General features: G+C 42.7%; 1 protein-coding gene across 3 annotated transcripts; it reads left to right on the forward strand.

Annotated features, from left to right (window-relative positions):
- The first annotated feature begins 631 nt into the window (after window positions 1-631).
- Window positions 632-10,533, forward strand: gpr139 (G protein-coupled receptor 139). Of its 3 annotated transcripts, XM_076080614.1 has the most exons (4): window positions 724-785; window positions 2,660-2,720; window positions 5,558-5,612; window positions 9,530-10,533. In XM_076080614.1, the coding sequence occupies exons 1-4, from the start codon at window positions 724-726 to the stop codon at window positions 10,531-10,533; spliced, it is 1,182 nt and encodes a 393-aa protein (XP_075936729.1). The 3 variants fall into 3 exon arrangements, with proteins under 3 accessions (XP_075936749.1, XP_075936740.1, XP_075936729.1); XM_076080634.1 differs by lacking the exons at window positions 2,660-2,720; window positions 5,558-5,612 and adding an exon at window positions 4,292-4,294 and having other exon boundaries at window positions 632-785; XM_076080625.1 differs by lacking the exons at window positions 2,660-2,720; window positions 5,558-5,612 and having other exon boundaries at window positions 638-785.
- Window positions 10,534-26,039: the final 15,506 nt, after the last annotated feature.

Raw genomic sequence — 26,039 nt, forward strand, 5'->3', positions numbered from 1 at the left:
ACACTCTCTATCCTTTTCGACTTAACCCTCCATTTATCTTTTCTCATCAGTTTTATTGCCTCTTTGTGTTCAATGCCCTCAAACTGGAACTCCTCTCTTTCTGTCTGAGCATCCCTCAGCCTCCCGCCTCCACCCTCAGCCTCCGTCTCTCTCCCTCACTTTCTGCTCTCTGGCGTTCCTTTGCTCTCCATCTACCTTCCTCCCTCTTTCCTTCTTTCCCTCCCTCTCTCCTCCTCCTCCTCCTCCTCCTCCTCCTCCCGCTGCGCTCTCGACTCGCTCTCATTCCCCCTCGCTCACACACTCAGGCAGCATCCTCCCCTCTCCATTTCTACCTTCATACTCACCTCTTCACGCCTCTCCTCTCTGCTCCTCTCGCCTCCTTCCTCACCATCACCTACTAACACATATCATCTCTCGCAACTCCCCGTCTGTTGTCTCCCTCCACTCTCGCCTCCATTTCTCCCTCCTTCTCACACACTCAACCTTGTTGCCTCGCGCAAACTCGTGCACACACTCATGCTGATTGGCACCCAAGGACAGAGCACCCTCTCTCCTGTACCGGCGACCAGGCGATTTGCTCGTGTGGCCAGACTTCTTGACACTGAGCTCAGCTGAGGAAGAGGACGAGGAAGAGGCCATGGAGCACAGCCACATCTTCCCTGTTTTCTCCCCAAATGGGAGCACCTGGAGCCCAGGGCAGCATCCCACTGAGTTTGCCCAGGGATGCCCTCTCGGACCACTGCCTGTCATCTACTACAGTGTCCTGCTCTGTCTCGGCCTTCCAGGTAAGAAATGTGCACACGCAATTGTGAGTTTTTGTGTGCATGTCTAATCACAGGCATGTCTCATTCTGTGTTAATTTGCTCATCTGTGGGTTGCAGGAGTCATGCTTTGCATCTTGATTTGTTGTGCACTTGTCTGTAGGTTTGAATGAGTGTGTCAGCTGCTCCAGAGCGCCACTCTTTGCACACGCACACACACACACACGCACACACACACTGTTGATTTGTCATTCTGACCTTGTGGCAAATGACTTGTGCATGCGTACGTACGTCGTATGCTTTTGTCTGTGCTTGTTCCGGTCTGTTTGGAGTTTGTTTGTACATCCGTCTCTTTAGTTGGACATATTCAAGCATTTCAACAAAAGAGGGAAACCGGCAACTGTATGTGCAGAGCATCATTAAATATGACTATTAAGATGTGAAACTGCACCTTAATCTGGAGTCATTCTAGTTTATGTGTGAATGAAAGATTATGTAAGTAATGACTCAGGCTTGACCTCGGGTACGAGTGTGTGTTAATGACTCGTCTTAATGACCTGAATTTATGACACTTCCTTGTTGCGTCTTTGCCATTGACTGATTAGTCCGTTCACACTCACTGTCGGACCCATTTACCGCCTCTCTCCCCGCTGCGTGATCTATGAGCGCTGACCTAGTCTCACACGGGGAAGCAAAGTGGTGTGTGCATGTATATGTGCGATTATGAATGTGTGTCTGTGAGAGGGACAGACAGAGACAGGAAACATGGAGGTCGAATAAAAGAGAAAAGATGTGGATGCCTAATGAGAAGGTTGGGTTTCAGATGTTAAAAAGCCCTCTGGATGGTCGGATACACGACTCATTCTGTGGTCAAGTAACTTAAAGGTTAATTCATGTGTTTCACAATTTAACCCTGATTCTGATGAGTACAATCGGTGGCTTTTCTTGTCTTAATACACAAGATTCAAATATATTTTTCTTGATAAAGATTGGGAGTGAGATGTTATCAACAGTTGCTCCACAAGATGTGCAGCCTTGTAAAAGTAAAAGTCTGTCTTTCTGATAAAATCCCACCTAATTATTTTTTCTGGATTGGCAAATCAAGTCTTGAACAAGCAAATTCTCTCTTCTGTCATTTCAAGTTTCTCCTGCTTCAGAAGTTTGATCAATTATGTTCCTGAGTCGTCTTTACAAATGTGATCGAGGCTGTTTGTTTAATCACCGAGTAACAATAACCCGGGATTGTAATGCAATCTTACAATGGCTGTCTGAATTAATGGCAGAGTCGAGTGCGGCGGACTGATACTTTGCAGTATTATATCCGAGATTAATTTATTCAATCTTTATGACGTTCCACTCAGGCTGAATCGTGAATCTTTCATGAGAGCGGCACGCGTGAGTAGTAGCGGCATGACCTACAGACCCACGCGGATTTAACACTCTCGATGGATGTGAGGTCGTTACCTTGATTACCGGCCAGTGTTTCGGTAGTTAGTTAACAGCAACAGGGCTTCAGGGAGACGTCGTCATCATGTCCGTACATTTCCCGACCTTTAAGCAGCAGACAGAGAGGGGTCACATCAAAAACACAGATTTGGAGATGAAAAGCGAGATGATGGAAGGTGATGGATTACACACACATCAAGTGGTGGGGAATGATCACTGCGTGACCTGGGGAAATGATTAACCCAAATCTCGGGATGAACAGTATGGAGTACAAGGGAGACAAGGACACCCAGAAGAGGAAGAGCAGAATTAAGAGAAAGAGATGAATAGCAGCAGAGCCAGTCAAGTAGCACCCTGCGTTGGGGGGCAGCTACAGACGACAGAGCTGAGACGAATTGCCACATTTTTAATTAATCGCTAACTCTCTCTCTTTCTCTCTCTGCTCACCACACCGCACTGCTTGAGACAGAACAGACGTCTGCTGGCATAGCAAACGGCACAATGAAGGTTGTGGTGCTTTGCCTCAGTCTTTGACATGCTGGGATTGCAGAAGTGAGGCCCGCTCTTCGTACAGTATACCATGACACATGCTGTGTGACATAACTGGATGTTCAAGTGAAGCTGCTCTGAATATCCGGGCCGAGACAGCTGCTTGCATGCACCTATTCCTTCAAATTAAACATTTCTCTACACAATCCGTTCTTTTCGACAGGGTTTGTAGGCTTTTTACCTGCACACATTTCAAACCCTACCTGCAGGTGTTATTCAACTCCAGATAACGGTTGATGTCTGAATTTTGCCTCAAGAGGCCTGCATTTAAATGATTTGCAAATGTGTTCATGTTGATAAAATGTCTCTGCAGCAGAGCGCAAAACCGCTAAGAGGATTCAATTTAAATCTATTGCATTCTATTTAATAATTCTACATTTGTAATTATTATTTAATTAGTCATCAGGGTCTCAAGACATTTTTACCAAAACTTGCATCATGTTGATCAAGTTCATCACCACACCAGCAAGGATGTTTTCTTTGACACAACATGACTCCAATTTATATTTCCATCAAATACACATTTGATGTTACACCTCAGTACTGTAAGTATGCACATGTTTTGTTGTATTTGCTTTGTTTCTTTCAAGTGCTGTGTCAAACTATATTTAAGCAGTAATGTAGATTTGAGGGATTTATGATGGCCAGCCTATGTAATGTAATGTAATGGCCTAAATTACCGTGGTGGAACAATAATTCAGATTATTTACTTTATATAAAATTATTATATATTTTTTGGGCAAAATCATAATCAGTAGATCAGTAGATATAACAGTATTAGAGGTAGAATGAAGCACAAAACGTAAACACTAAAGTTCAAGTATTCAAGCAAGGAATTTCATTTAACCCTGGAGAGAGTTAGACTGTCGTAACAATAAAAACAAGAGCAATAATTAACACGATAATAACAATAAAAACTACTACAAAGAGACACAAAATCAACGATAATCAAAATAACTACACAAGGACGCAGCAAAAATAGGCTAAAGAACTACGTATAAAGTCTGTGAGTCTTGCTCCTGTGTAGGAGAGGTGGTGGGACCTCTTGCATGTCTGTGCTCAGGGGCCCATTGTCTCATAATCCGGTCAAGGTTGAATACGTGACAACAAGTGGTCGTATGGAGTTGAGATGTGTGAACATTGTGTGAGCAGAAATGTGTCTGCGTCCCTCCTCCACCTTGAACATGCATGAACTCACATCACTCCACAGTATGCCGGTGCGTTCCTTCCCTCTTCCTTGTGTGGCTGTTCAACAGTCAGCCGTGTGAATGGCCCACATGAGAGTTGAAAAACATCTCCCACTGCCACTTATCCACCCACAAGACAGGGAAAAGGTTGGGGATGTTAAAGCGCCAACAATTCTCTGTTCCTCGTGGCAGTGTAGACCAGGTGTCAGATGCTACTTAATGAAGAGGCCCAAGTGATTTGCTGTTTGCACTATTGATCTGTCAATCTGCAACAGCAACAGGGCGTCTGTGGTGGAATGGGGGTTTGCTAACGGATACCATCACTCCAAAAGTGGAGTTTAAGATGAGTGGGTGTAAACAGGACGAAGAGGAAAGGATGTGATAAGCATGTGTTGAAGCATGGACAGTGGGGAAAAGATAGCAAATATTAAGTAAATCAAATGTAAGACATTTCTGAGCTCTGGTTTGTCTCCAGAACAAAGAGTGTGTCAGCTTGTCGTGGGGGAGACGAGCCAGAGAGGGCGCGGGAGGACAGAGGAGGCAAGAGAGGAAGGAGGTGTTGTTTGAGGCAGTAAATCACAGATGTTGTTGGTGCAGTGACAGAGTTGACTTTATTTCACCAGCTGACAACAAAACGCCGTCACCACTGCTGAAAATCCAAATCCCTGTGTTGTTGGACATGTTTTGGACAGCAGTAATACATCAATCTGAGGAGAATTATAGGTCTTCCCATCTCTTCTCTGCATTTAATTCTCTCCTCCACCCTCCATCTCAAACAAAGTTTCAACATTCATGTTTTTTCTTTTCAAAGCTGAAACACCATAAAAAACACGGTTAGCTGTGGTGTAAGGACAGTCATCTCCTTACATCTTTAAAATGAATTGCTGTAAGAGGTGAGCAGAGGAAGAGCACTGCAGTAGCATCAATATCATTAGCAGCAACCAGGGCCTCTCTCTCTTAATACGCCCATATTCTTGATTGCATCTTTCTTTTTCTTATGAGCTCCCTCTACCTTTCCTCATTAACTCTCAGATCGCACACATAAAGCTGATGCTCACAGTAAAATGTGTTGGATTGATATTATCACATTTTCATAGCATGACAAGCCAGCTTCTCAGTGCAAATTAATAGTGATAATAAGGATTTCAATTCATGAACAAATCTGGGGTTTTCTCTTCATCTTAAACAGCTTTAAAGTCATTAAAGCCTAAAATCATAATTTTATCTTCAATGCATGTTTTTTTTATTGGCTTTGCAGCAGGGATGTGGTCCTGGTTTTCGTTTAGGGGAATTAAGGAATCGCCCTGCTTTATGTCCGGTCTGACACTTCGAGAAGACAAAAGGGAAATGGTTGTCATCAGGAAGAAAGTGCTTGTGACCTTTGAAGCGAGCTTTGATATTCACCCCCTCTCTGTCTCTCGCCTCTCTCCCTTTCCTCCCACCTCCTCTATACATCTCTCTGTCTCATTCTGTGTTCCCATCTAATCCTCCCCTCCGTTCTCTCTCTTTTTTAACTATCTGTGACCTTCCTCACACCACACTTTACTTCACCTTCCATCTATTTCCTCATTCCTCTCTTCTCCACTCATCTCGTCTTATTAGCCTCTGGATAAGCCGTCAAAGCCAAACCAAATGACAAAAAAGAAAACCATAGTGTGCAGCATCTCATGTCTTGCCACCGGTTTTGAGGGGTTAAGATGCACAGTATCATTTGTCGACAGCCCATCTGAACACGTCCCTTTAGTGGTGGGATGAGTCAGCCTCGTTACACACCTCGGGGAGCATGCTGTGCCTTCTCTTTTCCCACTAAACAACGTCAATGGCCCTGTCCCTTGTCATATTAGGGGAGCAGCAGGGGGAGTGCACACACAAAAGCACTCCCACACAAACAGAGAGGGTCACCCATGCAAACACACGTACACAAATGTAGACAGACGGACAAACACACAGCAGCCCATTATCCTTCCTACAGGTCATTCTAATCCCCTCTCAGCTGGAGACACTTATTTTTCCCTGCAAAACAAAAAAAGAAGAAGATGGTGACACATTGCATGTGCCTCTGTGTCTGGGCATGAGATGCACGTCTCTCTATATGTGCACGGATGCCTCTTTGTATGTGTTGTCCTCAAGCCTCTGCTCTGTGTGTGCACGGATGTGCAGCTTTCTCCCCTCCCTGGGTTCCGAGACAACGTAAAGAACAGGAGTCAATTGAATTGAATGGACAACAAGCTGGCTCGAGCTAAATGGAAATGTCAAGCTCGCTACGGATCCCTTTTGTTTGTCTGTAGAAGGCCCCGTCTCGCCGGGGAGCCCAAACAGAATAATACCCAGTGACCAGCCTTAGTGCTTCCATTTCATGTCACCCCCCTCTGTTTAGCGGTCAGCGAAAAGAGAAGAGAGAAAGTGAGAGGATTGAAGGGGAAAAGGTACAATAGAGAGTGAGGCTATGGATTAAAGGCGATGTACATTGTGCAGGGTTTGCAACGGGCCTCCACCGTGAAGTTTATGAGCAGCTCAGAGCTTAGCAGCAAACCTTTCCTGATACAAAAAAACACAAACACTGATAAGATCATATGGATAAACCAGATGACAGTCTGCAGGTGTGTGTACAGTACACACCGACAGCTGTGAGAGGATGGTGTATAGGAAACAACACGTACAAAGAGTCAGCATGACTGCAACAAGCAGTAGGCCAAAAACAATTAACATGAAATCAAGATCAAAAGACGAGCAAGAGTTTTTAGACAAAAAACAGTTTCAGTTACGATTTAGCGATGCACTGCTATAACATGGTCAGAATCCTGATGGATACATGTGTCTTCAATTTCAAAACCTGGCTTCTACATTTCCCACAATGCACCTCAACCACCAACAGTTTTGTCGGAGATTCGGGTGTGTTAAGCTTGTAGCGCCTAATGTAGCATTGAGTCGCTAAACTCAAGCAGAGATGAGGAGCTGGCTACAGAGATCTGGTAAACTCACTTCTTTCTAACTTCACGATCCAGCATTTTCAAACTTAAGGCTTATTTAACTTTTGTTGTACCAAAGACCCATCAACAGACTTTAATATGTAAAATCGGTGAAGTTTCCCTTTATCTTTCTTTTGATACTCGTCATCTGATCTTGAAACGTACACTGTGAACATAGTGGCATTAATATCGCTTCATTGAAATTACCACATTTTGACCCCACAGTCTGCACAAATATTTCAAATACAAAATCAGTCCACGGTTAACCTCAAATTAAATGTATTGTGGATTAATTTGCTTCGATCGGAAAAAACAGACCACCAGAACAGAAGAAGAAATGGACAGAAACTGGAGCTGAAAACAGAGAATCAATGACACAGACGACCAAGATTCGACATGAAAGCAATTTGACTTGCCTGTGCAGAGGTTGGTGTGGTGTACAGGCGAGGGGGACTGTAAATGTGGGGCGTGTGGTGCAATCCAGCAGCCCTACATGAACACATAGGCTTGTCGAGTCTTGTAAACTGCTTTGACGTCTTATTTATGTTATTGATAGATTGTATACGTTAATGTATTGGCGCATCGCTAATGTTGTTTCTGTGCATGTGTTAATATTTCTATGTGTGTTCTGCTGCACATCCTCCAGTCTGGCAAGGACATCTTTAGTCATTATCTGGAGCCGGCTTTGAAATCTGTAATCAGCTGACAGTGGTTGAGGCTGTGAAGTGTGATGTACCAGACTCCTAGCTGCCACACTTAATCCAATCCAAGATCTATTACTGCAGAGGGGGACAAGACTACAGAACACACGCACACACACACACACACACACACACACACACTGTATGGGCAGTGACAGCTGCTAAGTGCATTGATGTCTCAGAGATGCTGTGATGTAAATCGATGTCAGAGACATCTTTGTCCGAGGAAACAGATCGGACAAGTCTTCATGCTGCACCAGCAAGTTACACTAAATGGGGTTGGTTGGCAACAGTAAAAGATTAACAGATTAATGTGTGTATTTGATTTTTAGTTCAGGTAATTTAACTAATACAGCATGAAATAGGAATCTTTGGATACATTGGAAAAGTATTGATTTTCGCCACTGAATTTTACACTTGTCACATGTATTGAATGTTCTTAATGTGCAATGTGCTAACCAATGTCTCCTTAAAGGAATATAAATGCAAATACTATATAAGAGGCTTTCCAGGATTAATATCATATGAAAATAGGTTGATAGTCCTGCGAATGGTTTCACGCTATTCCACTGGTGCAAAGTTGGAAACAGTAAAAAAAAAGTTGCAGTGCACCAAAAAAAATGCAAAGAAGACTGCTAGCAAGGTTAATTATCTAATTATCTAAAAACATAAATTCCCCTTCCTGTCCAATACTGCAATGCCTTTACTACTCAGGAGTTCTCTGTGCCCATGATGACAGTAATTCATTTCACAGATTTTATTCTTTTTACATCCTAACAACACCACAGTGAGCACAGCCAGCATCTTCACAGTCTTCTCCATGTTTGAGAAAGCTCACAACCTGTAAACTCAACTGTCTATTGATGGGAATCCCCTGAGAATAATATGCAGTAATATACCAGAATAGGACAAAAATTTAAAAAAGACGTGAAATGAGCCCGTTCAAGACAATCACCAAACTGCAGTTCCCCCTGAGAGGCAGAGAGCTGTGCTCCTCCTGTCTGGAGCAGACGCACAGAGGTCATGCTTTGGTAGACGCGGCAGTGGAATAAATCACATCCAGGCCTTTGTGTCCACGTTCCTTTTTTTGCGAAAAATTGAGAGTAGCTGTCTCCCCTCCTGGGCTAGTCAGCTGTCCTGCTTGTGAAAGAAAGTGATGGAGTTGGAATAAATGAACGAGAAGGTGGCGAGGGAAACGCTATTTTGGCAACATGGGAGAGAAGGTATGACGGTATACGTCGGGAATTTGGAGTAGAGATTGAAACGAGAGGGAGAGATGGGGTCGTCCTTGTGCTTTGTTTTAGGAACTAAATTGCCAGCTGCAGAGTAGCAAGCAGTAGTGAAATCAGCAGACTGCCAACGGTGTGATGCTGCACGTTGCCCTCCTGTTTTTGTTGTGGCTTTACTCTTTATTAAAGATAACAATTTTAGCCAAAGGCAGCGGCAGATGCTGCTGGAATTACACAGCAGGTGTAGATGAAGAGGGGAAGGGAAGGGAGCAATAAACAGAGGAAGGATTACACCGAGGGAGAGCTGGTTGAACGTGGTGCATACTGACTGGGGACGATAACAGATTCCATAATATGTGCTTGGTGCTGTTGATGGTGCTGAAAATCTTCAACATAATGCAAGTATTGTTTTGTTCTAATCTTTGTGTATCGTGCGTTTGTGTTAGAGCAGTCACTCTTTCGTGTTGGCTGCACCTACAGTACAAATCTGCTGCATTATGTTTCTTGTGTCTTTTCCACTGACTGCTCACTAACACTCAATTTTTCTGTTTCCTTCCCTGCCCCAACCTGTGCCCAATCTCATCATACGTTTTCCTTTGCCATCATTTCCCTATTTCCTCCATCTTTCCGCTTTCAATCACCTTCCCTCACCCCGACCCCCCCCCCCCCCCTCCTTCCTCCTCCCAGCTAACATCCTGACTGTGGTCATCCTGTCCCAGCTGGTGCTGCGTCGTCAGAAGTCCTCCTACAACTATCTCCTGGCTCTGGCAGCCGCCGACATCATGGTGCTGCTCCTCATTGTTTTTGTCGACTTCATATTGGAGGATTTTATTTTGGGTACGGCGCTGCCTCCGTCACTAAACAACGCAGTGCAGGTACTGGAGTTCTCCTCCATCCACACCTCCATCTGGATCACCGTGCCTCTCACCGTTGACCGCTACATCGCTGTGTGCCACCCGCTGCGCTACCATACAGTCTCCTTCCCGGCCCGCACACGAAAGGTGATATTTGCTGTGTATATTGGGTGCTTGCTCTCTGCAGCTCCTTATTACTGGTGGCCTGAGTTGTGGCACAGCCTGCCTGGGGTGGGTAGTGGTGGAGGAGGAGAAGGAGAAGGAGGAGGAGGAGAGGAGGGCAACAGGAGAACCGTGGCCCAGCATGTCCTGGTGTGGGCCCACTGCGCCACCGTCTACCTCCTCCCCTGCATGGTCTTCTTCTCCCTCAACGCTGTCATTGTTCGTAAGCTGCGCAGACGCCGCAGCTGCTTCCGTCTGCGTGGCTACTCTACTGGCAAGACCACCGCCATTCTCCTCGCCATCACCTCCATTTTCGCAGTTTTGTGGGCGCCACGTACCCTCATGATCCTCTACCACTTCTACTCATCTCCTCCAGCCTCACAAGGTGCCGGCCGACTGCTCCACGCGCTCACTGATCTGGCGAACATGCTAGCGTTGCTCAACACTGGGGTCAACTTCTTCCTCTACTGCTTCATCAGCAAGCGTTTCCGGGGCATGGCGGCCAACGTCCTGCGAGCGTTGGTCCACTGCCGGAAGCAGCCGCAGCCGTTCTATGCCAGCCACAACTTTTCCATCACAAGCAGCCCCTGGATCTCACCAGCCAACTCCCACTGCATCAAGATGTTGGTGTACCAGTATGACAAAAATGGGAAACCCATCTGTATTTCCTCTTGAGTCCTCAGCCACCAGCAGCCGCCCTCCCCCCCCCAACCGTCAGTTGTTGGGGAACACATTGTCTCCTTGGTGACCAGCTTTGCCCGCATGGGACTCTTTGAGGCTTGAAAATGTCAACACACCTGGAGAGCACACAAGGGACCGTTGAGCTAGCTTTGAGCGCTAACAATGTGGTTGGCTAGCAAGGTGGAAAAGCAAACAGTATTCACAAAGCAGCGACCAGCTTCAAAAAGATGTTGATTGTTTCCCTCGTGCAAAAAAAAATAGAGCTACTGTAAGTGACTGACTCCTGACTGACAGGATATCACCGCCATCTATTAATGACTTTTATGAGCCACAGCGCTACAGACTAAACTAGTAGATGAATCCTTGGTGAAGCTTCAAATGCCTGACATTGATTTCTTTATCGACGCTCTCTGTTGCTCACTGCCGCAAACGGTGAGGATTTTTGAACAGCTTTGTCCGTTGGTAGTCATTTTCCAGAAAGCAGAGACATCCAGTCAGAGTTTGGGCACTGAACATCTCACCTCGAGGGGTGATTCACTCAGGCAGAGCCACCGACGGTTCTCTCAAGCGATGCTGAAACAGCGCTGTCATTTACAGTTCAATATGCAGAAACGTCTCAAAAGGCATTTGGATTTGGGCTTTCCTAAAATGAACAGACTTCTTGAACAGTCTGACTTTTCTTGTGTGTGTGTGCCAAGTTCACCCTGGCGCTCAAATCGGCGCTCGCTATGGAAGTCAACCCACAGATTGTCTTAGGATGAGTAGGCTATCTCTGCTTATTGTTGGTTGAATATGTATTAATGGTAGACTTGACTGTTATTGTAGCTTCACAAAAATATAAGACAAAAAACATAATGGCTCTAAGGTGTCGTTGATCTAGTAATCACATTTCCAATATTAGGTAGAGGAAATTTCTGCTATTAGTAGATAGTCCTCTATTAACTATTAATGGTATTTGATGACTTGTTAGCCATTATCTGGATGGATATAATGAATGTAACGTCTCTTTAACCCTTTAGCTTTCTGAGCGACTGAGTGAAAAAGAGAGAGACAGAGAGGACGGTTTGTTTTCCCTCGTCCAAGGTTTTCTGTCCCATGATGCAGCAGTGAATTTGGTCTCAGGGCCACAGTGACACATTTCAGCTCTGCTCATTCTGCTGCTGGCTGATGGAAATACAGTAACATTTTACAACGAAACACTCACGTACATCACCACTGCCTCAGTGCTGCCTGAGTCCTGCCCGGTAACAAATGTTAACACACACACACACCGCTCTATATGTGCTCTGTATTGCCCACTGAAACAGCACATTGAGATCAGTGCACATCCATTTCTGCAGACACCATGTGACATTAGCAGTCATCTATTTAGCAAAAATGGAGCTGCGCCAAAGGGCGTATTTCTGCTAATACCTGCCTGGAGATATCAGACACATCAGGCCTTGTTTTAATGGACGGGGATTTAATTCTGATGGATGTTCGGTGCTTCTGTCATAGCTGGTCTCATGCCCTCCAAACTCTGGTTCGCCATTTTGGGGGGCGACCACAGGTGCGGCTCTTTTTCTCACCACAGCATCAATTTAAACAAAAACCTGTCTGCAGATGAAAATCTGTCAAATCAGGGCAAAATGTTTCTTACCAGTGGAATGGTGAGTAAATACATATACTTATTACAGGCATTTTTGCTTGTTTGTCCTTGTTTTCTTCATTAAATTGAGAATTTTTCCTGGAGCTCCCTGCGTTGTACGCAGCTGGACTGGCCTCATTCAAATGAACAAGAGGGCCTGAATGCAGCCATATTCTACTTAGTGCTTCATGTCAGCCAAAGTCTGCAATTCAAGGTAATTAAACCCAGATTTCACAAACCCAGATTTAACAAACGTGCTATGTTTCACATTTTTCAAATCGCTACCTTCCATCCCATATGAATATGACAATAGTACGCTCATACGGTCTAAAACCAATCAAATTACATAACTGTTAGAGAGACAAGGAGTGTCTTGTGATGCAGGTGATACAATATTTTTCCATAAAAAGGAAAAGTAATTTGTAGCGAGAAGGTCAATGTTCTGTAATTGTGCCGTACTGAAAATGCTCTACAAAAACCGTTGAGAAAAATAAAGTAAGCGATAAAAAGAAAACAAGCAATGAAAGTTAAAAAAGCACATGAACAATAGATTTGGAAAAAAATATATATTTGAGAGCCTATAAAACAACACTATAAAACTGTGCAGTTTTGACCTTTAAAGACTGCTGTCTCTTGTCCATGAACCTCACAAGTCATGTACTGGTTTATTTGAAATGTTGGGCTTTTTTCCCCCATAGTGTGTCTTCTTTCAGACTAGTGAAAAGTTTGCATTTATAATGCTTAATTTGCATATCTAAACATACACTTTCAGATTTTTTTTTACCTTATTTACTTCAGTAACATTTATAAACACCAAACTATCCAGTTTAATTATCTATATTCTGACGGTTTTTAACGGAGGAATTGGTTGAGCATTTTATTCCTAAAAACATGGCGAAATGGATTTCTTTATGGCCGTTGACAGTATTTTCTGATTTATGGAGTGATAAAAAGAGAAATCTAAAATTCCCTCCGTAAAAACCTTTGACTCTAAAATGTCAATAAAATAAAACAAGAATCTAATGTTCATATTTCTGTTCTGGAGAAATCCGAACATTAGCACTCAGAGAATGCCTGATTTGCATATTTAACATATATTTTCAGAAAACGTGTAATACAATAAATAATCTTAATGCAAGTAATCAACCGAAGTTTCATGGCGATATCTATGAGTTGTTGTTGTTTGTTTTTCCTTAACCCGGGGTGTCCTCCCTTAAGTTTTGCCTAAACCCCTACACTGTGTTGTAATGTCCTGTAAAGTGTTGTCAGAATAAAGTTGTTGAAGGACTCCGATTGAATAGGAATTATGACCAAAACTCCAAAGACCCAAGTTGTTACTGGGAAAGAAGTGAAAGTATAGCTTTACGTTACGAATAAAAAACTTGTATTTTTTCAAGTGCACCGATTCCAACTGTTGGTTTGAGTGATAGTCTTTCCCGTTTCTTTTCCCATCAAAGATTAACTTTAACTAGCTCCTCCACTCCCCCCCATGACTAGCTCCTCCACTCTCAATTTCCATTCTTTGCTCCTCACAAATTGATTTTCTTCAAAATTACATGTTAATGAAGGAGCACCGATCACCACTTGCTACTCACCTTACTTCACTCTGCAGTCCTCCCACTGCACCCTCTATCCTCCCACTTTATGTCTAATGCACTCGCTCAAAGTTAATTTCACAAGTGTCCTTTTTACTCGTTAACTGATTGCCTTGAAGTCTTGGAGGCTACATGTGCACACCGAGCATACCGCTCCATAATTTCTCTTTAGAAAATGGATCCATGCGGTTAGGGACCTTGAGAAGAAGCTGGTGGATGTCGAGAGTTATTTGATGTGAATGAACACCCAAAAAGGGTCGATAACCGGTAATCACTCAGCGAGCTCCTTGACTCCAAGTCCATAAGTCATCCTCAGCAGGACGTTTAATGTAAAGGCACGAAAATATGTGCTTTAGTCCTCAATCAATGCCGCCTAATGATCCGATGATCATTAAGAAAGTAAGAACACAAATAAATGATTAAGGCCTCAGCCTGAGGAGCTCATGCCAGATCAATGTTGCCATGACATTCATTTCACGTGTTAACCCTCTCCAGTGTTTCAGTCGATGTTAATGTGACATTTGTGGGAGGATCGGCGCCTCAGTCTCGCGGCCTCCTGGGAACGAGGCAGGAAAACCAGCTTTAGGAAACCAAAGCGAATGGATGAGTGTCACATGCAGGTGTCTCTTCGTCTCCCACGTGAGGCACTCGGGAGCAGGTGGGAGGGTGTGTGTTTGTGTGTGTGCGTGCGTGCGTGTGTGGGAGATGGGGGGGGGAGTTGATGCCAAGAAATCCGCCCTATTATGATAAGATCTATATTTTCTTCAGCCAGATATTAAAAAGATAACAAAACATAAATCAATCAGAAGGTGAAATTGTATTTTCTCTCTCACACCTCCTCTCCGTCTCTCTCTACCTGCTTAGCTCTACAATGTGTGCGCGTGCGTGCGAGTGTGTGCACATAATGTCCGTCTTGGACAGAAAGAAGCTTTTAAAAGTGTTTGTGCCATAGGAGTTACAATGTATGAAATCAAATATGTATTTTTTTCTCAATCATGATGAATATAATTACATACAGCACAGTATTATAACGATATAACCATGAATGTACAACTGACGCTTCTGTCATTTTTGTTGGTATTTTTCTGATAGTGATTTTCTACACAATGACCATTTTTGAGTATTTTAACTTTCTCCATGGCAGTGTTTCAGAACTGTGTTTTATGATCGTACTGGAGTTCCTATAGGCTTGCATAATTAATTTATTTCCTCCTAATGAATGTATTGACTGTATAAAGAGTATGTATTACAGTTTTGATTGAAGAAATAAAGAACAGTGTCTCTAATGATTGAGATATAGTGCCGCTGTTTATTGGTGTCTTTTTTTCTGCACCCCTCAAAAATTGCTGAGACTTCCAAATACTTCCAAATACTGTAATTGCTAACCTGAGGAGTCTTTAGGTGAACATGCAAAAAAGTGAAACTTTGGCTATGATGCGAGCATAAAATTCAAAGAGCTAAGTTTCCAATAATACATTTAGGATGAATCAATAGTTACTTGGGTTTCAATTTTCCATTTTACTATTTATTTCCAGGTAACTGCATCAGAAAGTATAACGGAAGATAAAAGTGTTACCCATTCCAACCACAGCTGAACTAAATATTCATGTGACCTAATGTCTTGGACAGAATTTCTGTCTTGCTTATTGACATTTTCAAAACTGAATCAAATCCAACTGTTTGTAGCATTAAAATGATGTGAGCTACACACCAGGGTGTTTGCCTCCATCTGTGAGTTTTCTGACAGAAGATGAAAGTAGCTAGATGATCGCTGAGAATCAACATGGGCAGGGCCACCTGACTTTTAATAAGCATGCTACAGTTCTACATCCACCAGTTTGCTGCAGTGTGTTCACAGTGTGCATTTGTTAGTGCGATATCAGTTTTGTTGTGACTCACTGTGCAATGCAGTGACAAACAGGGCTGTGTTGATCCACAGCACCAGCTCAATTGTAACAATCCAGGTGTTAATCAGAAGCTCACAGAGAAAGGAGGGATTCAGTGATGTGTGTGTGTGTGTGTGTGTGTGTGTGTGTGTGTGTGTGTGTGTGTGTGTGTGTGTGTGTGTGTCACCAATTGACAGCAGCGCTGACTCAGTCGACACTTTGTCCCTGTCAAGATAAGTGGGAAACATAGCATAGTGTACAAGAGATCAAACACACACAAAGCTGTTATCAGCCTATGATCACCTCTGGTTGAAGTTAAAGCAACACAAGTGTGTCACCTTTCAAAAAACTCCCCCCTGGTTACATCCACAGGCTCACTCAGCCAATCACCGCTCATATTCACAGTCCACCAAACGTCAAAACACAGAGCTCACGACGAGACAATTAACACCCACAAACCGTCCTGCCAAACACAGCTCACTGCCTACTGACATTTCCCTGCAGATACAATCAAAAGTCGCCAGCAGCTGCAGCAAAATGGATCGCTGTGTCGGTTTCAGTTAGACAACCTGCAGCTGGCCTCTTTCAATACATCACCACATTGTATAAGCTGAGGTCACTGCACTTTTCATCTATACTGTAAAGAAAAAAGGTCTGTCTGATAAATGTCCCGTCAGCCCTGAACCGTCTTTCATGTGAAGTGTATGCAGCAGACGAGGAGAGAAAGGGAGAACATTAGAGAATGAAGACAGAAAGAAGGAAGGACGGGGAGAAAAATGTGTGGAGTGTGTGTGTGCGCGCTGACTGCCAAGTCTTACGTGCGTGTTGCTGCAGTGATAAAGATGGATGAGTCTGTCTGCTGCTGCTGTGATTGGGCTGCTGCTGATTGTGAATGTGTGCACATGCAAAGATTTATTTATTTATTTGGACCTCAGGCTGGTCGAGTCAAAGAAAAGCAGAAAAAAACACAGTACATCGTCTGTGCACTGCAAGACATTTTTTTTAAATCTATGTCAAGGTTATATAAATATATCCAAAGCAGCGACTATGAATCATGCAATGTATTGACAAGAGTCTGCAGACTTTTACTCCAAACAAGCTCTTTTTGTGATTTATATGTTTTTTTATTGGGCAGCGTACTCACATATACTGTTAGACAGATGCTGATGCTGCTCACTGACATATATACTGTCCCATACCCATCAATAGTGTTAGAAGTAACACCTGTTTTCCTACAATGACAAGTCAAAATGTCTGCTGTAAATAAGAGCTGCTTTTTTATGATATATGTAGGTTAATTAGCTAACAGGAGGGACAATAGTTTTCTTCCACTATGTTAGTAAAAGATGTGGTTCTGGATTACTTTTGTGGTATTTTCTAGAGTAAGAGCTTCCGATGCTGACAGAAAACTGTGTGTGTGTGTGTGTGTGTGTGTGTGTGTGTGTGTGTGTGCGTGTGTGTGTGTGCGTGTGTGTGCGTGTGTCTTTGAATTTTTTAGACTTTGAATGAGATCCAAGCGATCGATACTTTCACAAGCAGCAGATTGGAGCGCTGCCCAGTGGCACCAGACAGCTGCAAGGATGTAATATCTGACTTCTAGCGAAGATGTCTCCGCTTCAATAAAGAGCTCTTGTCTGCTTGATAACTCTGTGGCTTGACGTTTACCCTCATGAAGCTGCAAACCTGGCCCATAAAGACCTCGAGAGGCGGGTCTTGGTTCTTAATGTGCTCACAAAAAAAGTGCGAGCAACCCTCTCAAACTATGAGTCATTTGATTTGATGCTATACTGTAATTCCATTAATTAGTTTAGTGCTTTAACACAGAACTTTTAAAGCTCAGAGTCTGAGCAGAAGGCAGCAGCTTTCTAAGGCGATTTATGGATTCAAATAAAGTTCTAGGATTATTATGATTATCATTATTGTGCCAGAAAAAAAAAAATGTCTTGCGGTCCTTACTGCACCACAAGATCCTTCAGTTCAAGATGACACAATTTGTGCTTTTACCACTTGCGCTCGGCTTTTAATGGTGCATAAACATCCACTTAACCTTGAAGAGGCCGAGGAGCTTTTTAAGCGTTTAAATCATAAAACTGCTAATGTAAAATGTATTTAAGGAGATGGACCAGAAACAGCAATCCAATAAAATGACCCTGCAACAAATATTACTGGTAATGTTCACAGTTGTGGTGCTGGACTGCAGTGTATTTATTAGCACAAGGGCTGTCCCTTAAACAAAGATATCTTATTCAACTAACACTCATAGGATTTTGTCGATTTAGATTAGATGATTTATTAATCTACGGATCTGTAAAACTGAGTTTTTCCACAAAATAAATCTTATGTTTATTAGAGATGTGCTCATAACTTTCTTGGAAAAAAGTAGTTCAGCATGAAAAAAAAGCATAAAATAAGATTAATGGATTAAGAGATCTAAGTGAACTGAGACTTAGTCTACTAATCGACTAAGAGGAGGCAGCCCTAGTGTTCCTGGTATTTCCTTCACAAAGGTTGAATTCATTGCAGAGATGTTTTATTGGATTGCATTATGTTGTTATTGCTTCCGCTCCGTGTGTCTGACCACCGCCTCAGGCTCTCTCTAAAATACTCAACTCATCTTCTTCACTGAGCAATAACCGCCATCATCTTTTGTCGAGTCAGACCAAGTGTTTGACATTGGAGAAAAATAAGATAAGAAAAATAAATAAATAAAATAAAACAGAAGCAGGGAGGAGAGGCGGCAGCACTGTGACTCGTGACTCTACTGACGAGGTTCAAGTTCTTCACGCAGAAAAGGGCAAAAAAAATGACCAACGATTGATTTTCAAACAAGTCTCACCGTGCACAGATAATTGACTGACACGCTAAGAGACATCAGTAACGATTTGGTTCTGCAGAATTACAGTCACAAGCGTGTCACACCTGAGCCTCTTTCTAACTGGGACGGCAGCTGGTGGAAAATCACTCCTTGACAAAATTGTACTCTGGCGTGTCGGCGCGCTTCAAAGCGGTTCTTTAACTGGAGGTTTAGATTCAGCGACACAGGAGAGCAAGCATCGTGCAGTATTGAGCTAGGTGGTAAAATCATTATTAAACCTGTGCTGTGCAGTCTAACACTGTTCAAACACACAGAACTATATTTTAATTTCTAATGGGGGGGGGTCTCAAAATTCCCAAATATCGATAATTGATGAAAGAGTCTGAGATTTGAATATTTCACTTAATGTACACATCAGATATCCTAAATGAACACACAAGTTAGAACAGTTATTTTGGTTAATTCACAGAAAAAAAGATAATAAGATAATACAAAAATGTTCTTGTATGAGGTCCACTGTGTTTATCCTTGAGCTCTAACAAACCTCATTCCTCATAAAACATTTGCAAAGACAATTGTTTTTACTACTTTACACCCTGTTTACATGTTTTCCAGCTCGTCGTCTTCTTCTTTCTTGCTGCTGTTGGTGCAATGCTAGGTTTCTGTGTGGCCTCCTGTCACCAACCATCAGCAGAATCACCCTCAAGCCCCTTCAAGTCAGTGGCTTTATGGGTTGGGACCTAAAATATACAATAAGTCCATTGCTGATCATTTGACGTTTTGTCAGATATAAAAGGTACTTTGTGCTACTTTAACAAGCAAACCTGTTGAGCTTATCTCCTGACAATCGCAGAGTCGCTTCATGTAGCACTCATGGCTTTTCTGTGATAGAGCGCGATGATGAATCCATGCTAATCCCACTTTCATCACACCTAGTCCTTCTCCCCAGCTGCCTCGCCTGTGGCTCTGAATACCTGCCTGCTTAATGCATTACCCGCCGCGCAGCCCCCTCGGCTTTCATCTAGCTAAACACAGCACCTTGATGTTGGAGTAGTGCTTAATTCAGGGTGGTTAGAGCATCAAACAATCTGCAAGTCCAAACAACTACAGGCACAAAAGGTCACCTGTGAAGTTGACGCCGGCAGTATTGTATGGGTGAGATATTATGCACATGCACCTGACAAATTTGTTACTGTTTGCATCATAAAAGATTTGATCGGTGAAAGACCACGAAACAGTTTGATCAGAGGATATTCTACCATGTGGTGCACTGCAGCAACACCACATGAAATATGATCGATCCAAAGCTCTTTTTTCATGCACAAAACACGCACTGCTGCAGGAATTCCTCCCCTAGGTCCAAAATAATCAAGCGAGGTTTAATGGGCGAGTTCAGCAGCTGACATTAAAGCTGTGGCGCATGGACAGAAGAGGCTCTCCCCGCCTTCCTCAGGGACACATTGGGAAGTGATGAAAAATACAAAAGTATGGCCACAGGTTTAATGAGACAGAGGAACTCCTCTTGCTGCCCCTCTTATTCATCCTCTCTCTATGCTCTCCTCCTCTTTCTCTCGTCAAAAAGGTCTTCTCCAGGTCAGACTCCCACAAAGGTGCAGCAAATAATGGATGAGGGTGTATTAATGACGACCTCTCCTTCTTCTTTTTATTCTATCCTCTCTGAAGGGCTGCCACTAATCCTGCTTCATCTTTTAGCCGTCTCCCTGTTTAATCAAAATGCAAGAACGAATGGCAGCAAAAGCAATCCATCAAAACATCGGAGCCGCATGCATATCTGATGAGTAGTATAGTACAAACAACACAACGTAACAGCATTTTGCAGATCAGGTCCATTTTTCTTTCAGGTTCTGTTTTTTGTTTTTTTTCTTAAACCATAAACCCACTGACCCAACTTTTGAATATGTCCAAACTACTTTGTTGTTAAAAGTTTGTTTTCTGATAGACTGCAGCGGCGGTGTTGATTCATTATAATTGAATGTGAGAAACACAAATTCAATCACTGCCCATAATGAAGTGGGTGATACACAAAACCAGCCTGATGTTGGGCTTAATCAACAGAGATGTACAATGCGCTGATACAAGTGACTCCTAAAACATGATTGTTTGTAAGTCTATCGGTGCATTTATTGCTTCAAGGAATTGTCTGACTTTTTGGAAAATATATTCATTCAGTTGCAGACAAAGAGATTGACACCACTCAGGTCTATAAGGCAAATATGAAGCGTTAGCTTAGCTACGTGTTGGACTATATCTTGGGACCAGTTGACTTGCAACCAGCAGATACTCTAGAAAGTAATTGCAAGTAAAAGCATTGTTACCCTGCAGTTTTGCACTTAATTAAACAAACTATACAACTTGTGAAATAGTGCGCTTTAGAGGTGCTGGTAGGTGGCTTTTGTGACCTGGACCTCCAGGATAACCGTTTCCCCCGTTCCCATCTCTAGGCTAAGCTAAGTTAGCTAGCTCCAGCTTGCTCAATACACACACAGAGAGTAGTAATCTTCCTATATGATGCAAACTTTTCCTTTAAACATACATCTCTCAGTATTCTTATTTTTAACAATGTATATCCTCCTGTGTGTACTCTGTGTGTGCAGTGATGCTGCTGCTGCTGTTGGTGTTGGTGAGCTTTAGAGAGGTTTACGAGCGCTCCGTCCTTTACCGCCCTCCAGGGAGCTCTCTTTGAGCCTCTGGCTCTCCCCAGCCGGAGGACAGGAACCGATAGGTAGACGTGCATCAGTTAGCTTGGAACCACAGGAGATTACTTCATGCCCCTCCTCTCTCAGTGATTAGTTTTTACAATCAGCGAACGCAAATTGGAATTTACCGACAGCCCATCAATCACATCCTGGCTGCAATATGTTGCGCGACTCTCGGCACGTGCCAGTGGACATATCGCACAGTCGATCTGCTGTCATACACTCATATATATCTCTGCACCACAGGTATATGGGACGCCTTAAGAACATTCAATTTTCATCTAGTCTAGTAGAGGAGCGGGCTGCTTTGTCACAAGAGTCATTTGTCTCAGGAGCTGTAGAACAACTCTGTTACTGTCACCTTTCTTATTTTGTTCAGCAGGAAAAGAAGCTTAAACCATTGTATGTGGCTCATTTGAAACATGTTTGGTAAACTGCAATCCCATGACTCGTGAGGCCAAAATGTAGTTTTAATGTGAGGTTTATGGAAAAACAATAACAAACCAGATATTATTATAATATAATGATAGTTGAGCTACACATGGGTATGTGGTGCTACAGATTAAAACAACTAATATCATTATATATTTTGTTGGCATGATTTACAGTACAGACTGCTTGACATTGATTATTTCAGAAAGGTGAGTGATAATATTGAGTTCAGCCCAGTTCACACTGTGGCAGTGCATCGTTTAACAACACTTTCACAGGTACATTAAATATATATATGATTTTCTGTTTTTCATGAATTGTTGATGCCATGACCTCATTTGAATAAAATCCATAAATGCTTTAGTTGTGGAAGAACTGGTAACATGTTCATCATATAACTAAGAGGAGAATAGCAGTAAAAACACAGGTTTTTATTTTTTGGTACAAAAGACAGCTGGGAAGGAGCTGGGAAAACACAAAATGTAATCATTTGTTGGTACTAATAGTAAAGTATGGATACTATATACTCTACTTCGCAGTGTAGCGAGCACACAAGGGGTCACAACATACATTTGAGGGGTCACAAGATGATTAACAGAAGAGGAAATCACACAAAAAACAATTTATGTTAATCACAGTTATGATTATTTTTTAGAATTTGCTCTTCTATCTTGTAAATTTCTGAATAACTTGGAACTGTGCAAATGCCCTGGACAGACGGAGAGCTGTTGTTTTTTGTTCCGCATGAGTGCTACCGTTTAGCTTAACACAAACCATGCACTGTGTGCTACCTAATATTTAAAGGGCCAGTGCGTAGGATTTAGTGGCATCTAGTGGTGAGGTTGCAGATTGCATCCAACTGAATACCCCTCACTCACCCCCTCCCTTTCCAAGCGTGTCGGATAACTACGGTGGCCTTTAGGTAACATAAAAACGCAAAAGGCCCAACATGGCGGACTCTAGTAAAGAGGACCGACATGTGTAGATAGAAATAGCTAATTCTAAAGTAGGAGAAACACAACGATTCTTAATTTCAGGTGACTAATGAAAACATGGTAATGAATATTGTATTCAATTTCTGCCAATAAGTCCCCCTAAATCCTCAACACTGTCCCTTAAATCAATAAAAACTTAGTTTTAAGTACTGCACCAATTTGCCTCCAGGCCTGCTGCTTTCTGTTCAGATCACGATATCTATCGTTGGTTGACTCATCGAACTCAGAGTTTACCACAAACGTCCCCACAGTGAGGACAAACGCTTATGACGTTGGCCACTTTTTTTACTCCGAGCTAAAAAAACAATTTCAGCTCGAGGCGTTCAGAAACACAAGGCGCATTGAGCGGCAACTCATAAGTATGCTAAAAGCACTTCAATTTCCTTGAAAACAGTTACGTAAAGCTGCAAAAGCCGCACTCTGTCTGATCAGGGCCTGATGATGAGGAGTTGCAAGGAGATCTGTACAACTATTGATTGTTTGGCCACAGGCCGATTGCTCTGTCACATATTTTTCAACTGTGACAGAAGATGAAACCTTTCAGCAAAAACTGTCTACTGTTCCAACACCCATGGCCTTGTTATCAAGTCACGTGTTGGGCCGATGTGTGGGGAAACGAGGTGTAATCTGATGAGGAAAAAACATTAACTACTGGGAATTCCCTGTTTTGTGTGCACGAATGCACAAACTGCACACACACAATCTCACAAGCCTTGGTTCGCTGAGTTCATTGTGTTTAGCAGTCTAGAGAGGTAGATGCAGTCTCTCTCTCTTGCCAAATCATTGCCTTCCCCTCAATACTAAAAGAGAGTGATTAATTAGTATGGCCGGCAGCTATAAAGGGCTCAAATACAGTAAGTTGTCACCAGCGGCTCCCGGGGGGTGTCTCTCTTTGGCGTGTAGTTCAAAAACAGACCACACTGCCATTTCCCTCGCAATTATGTGCCCACATGTATTTAATGCCATCCAGAAATCAAGGGGATAAACTTTAATTTGTGGGTGGCCATGGCAACCCGCATTTATGATTGAGGAAGTAATCCCCGGTGGTGGTGAAGTTCAGCCATTTAACATTCTAATCAGCCTCACAGAGAAATATCTGGCTGTTGTCGTCGAGTAGCAGCACAGAGCAGAAGGGCAGAAAGTGTGGTAATTATTTTGGAGTAGAAGCTTCAGTCTGACAGCTGTGAAGTAAACTTTGAACCCCGTCTGCTGGAGCTCTGGAGAAATACTGTCGCGATTTCCCTCGTTTGTATTCACGCGTGCACCGGGTGGCGTCTTATTTTTGTACAGACATTCAGGAAAGAGATCTTAGTTGATTCCTCAGTCCGTGGCTAAAGTCGCCCATAATACTGGTCACCCGAGAGACAATAAGAGAGAAACAAATGAATAGATCGTTCATCACCTGTCCAATAAAGATGATTGGTGGTTTATGGCGCAATTAGGCAGAAGCAGAGGAGGCTGGCCATGACATCCATCATAATTAGTGCAAGTGGTCCTTTAATGACAATGAATAATGTGGCAGAGAAGGAAGAGAAGATATGTGGTCGTACAGGTCGTGAAACTGCCTTTTTGTAGTGCAAAGAACAGATAAAATCTAGCACAAGAAGAGTTTTAGTAGTAGTAATAATAATAATAATGAGTATTTATGTCTTCTTCTTCATGCTGTCATGTCACTGGTCTGATCTGTAGCATCACATCAGAAAACAGCTCTTTATAATTGCAATTATTTTGCATTACTGATGGTGCTGTTGTTCTTGATTTATAATGAGGATATTACTGTTGCCACAAACTCAACTAGTACAACTAATGCTTGGTCTGGGGTGTCGCTGCTTGCAGCTTTCTCAAAGGCCGCTCATACAAACAAGTTCACACTCAACACCGGGCTTCCTTGAGTCCTGAGCAAAACACCTGCCATGAAATAGTTGCGTCACACAAGCTGTTAGGCAAGGTAGGAAACCTGGACCTGGGGCCCCCAATAGCTATAGATTCATTATGATGTTTAGATATTGAATTATGTTACTATTCTAAAAAAAAGACACCAAAATAAGTTACAAAAGGACCCCAGCTCCCACATATCCAACTCAACTGCATACTACTTACTGTGTGCTTCATCTTTATTGTAGTACAACATTGTAGTACTACCAATTACCGGACAGAGAAATGTTACTGGTTATATTGCAGATTCAGATTTGATTCACAAAATATAACAATTCAAAATATTTTCACTTGAGAAAGGCATTCAGAGCCGTTCTTTGCTCTTCTTACAATGGATAAATTCTCTCCACTTCTGCTCTTTGCAAACCTCTGCAGGAGCAGCTATTGTTGTTTTCAACTAACAGTCGCCTCAATAATAACATAAAATTAAATACCCACATTTCTCGTTTTTTTGTTCCTCTTACTGTTGTGAAAGCATGTTAGACACTTGAGGTAAAGCCTTGATTCTGTCTGAAACACAATTCCAAGATTGTAAATGACTCCATAGGTACTTGAATAGACAGTAATAGCAGAAGTTGTATTAAAAATGCAACCAAAGGTTGGAGCAACACACACAGTGACAGTAGGAGGATGGGAATCTGGGAAATACTGCTTTTGATCCAAAACCAGACAAAAAGCAGGCGCAGGTTTACTTTGTCAGCAGGAATAACACAGAACACCAACAGGTCAAACAGGGGTTAACGCAGGCAGGAAAAAGCTAAAGAACTAGAATAGTTCAAATTCTTAGTTTCAGGCAAAACAAAAGGGCTGCAACTCTACGACTAAGAGACATAAACATGTCTAAGTATAAACTATTTTGACACTGTGATAATGATATCCTGCATGCATCTGAAATCTGAAACAGTGTTTTAATGATAATTTAAATTAGTGGTAACGTAAGTTACTATTTAGTCTTACAGTAGGCACAATTCAGGGTTGTATTCAGGGGGGGAAACACACCCAAGTGGCAGGTTACTCACGAACCATGGTCATTCAACGTTTAATAGGCCAACATCCTGCATCCAGCAGCAAACGTGCACTGCAGAGCCGAGGTCTGTAGGTAAAGGCCCGATGGGCGACACGTTGGACTCGTCATTCAGAACCCGGAAGCTGCGCTCCCGCTGCTGCGCAGAGCGCTGGTCGCTTGTTTATTCAAACTGGGTAATATTGAACGCGTCCTAATTGCACCAAATTCGGTACAGGACTCCCTTCGGTCCCCTGCAATGTGTGAAGTACATCGGATGAACCGTTGCCAAGATATGAGAAGGACATACCCACATATGCACAGACAGACGGACAGAAAGATGTACTTACGCTGCTTTCTAGTTAGAGGAAGTGCTGCAGTTCTTCACCGTGACCACAGGAGGGCGCTGAACAATCGTGATGATAAATAAAGTCATCATAGTAATAAGTATACCAGTAATTAGCATACATTTCTGTTATTTCCACAAGTATATAA

This window comes from Anarhichas minor, unplaced genomic scaffold (genome assembly GCF_050575085.1).
Source record: "Anarhichas minor isolate MPS153535 unplaced genomic scaffold, ASM5057508v1 ptg000007l, whole genome shotgun sequence".
Taxonomy (NCBI): Eukaryota; Metazoa; Chordata; class Actinopteri; order Perciformes; family Anarhichadidae; genus Anarhichas; species Anarhichas minor.

Bases quoted from the DNA above. Each gene is read 5' to 3' on its own strand.
- gpr139 (XM_076080614.1), top strand. From the start codon at position 724: ATGCCCTCTCGGACCACTGCCTGTCATCTACTACAGTGTCCTGCTCTG. The intron at 2,721-5,557 runs GTGCTTTGCCTC...CCTCTGGATAAG, and splicing joins ACGGCACAATGAAGGTTGTG to CCGTCAAAGCCAAACCAAAT. The intron at 5,613-9,529 runs GTCTTGCCACCG...TCCTCCTCCCAG, and splicing joins CATAGTGTGCAGCATCTCAT to CTAACATCCTGACTGTGGTC.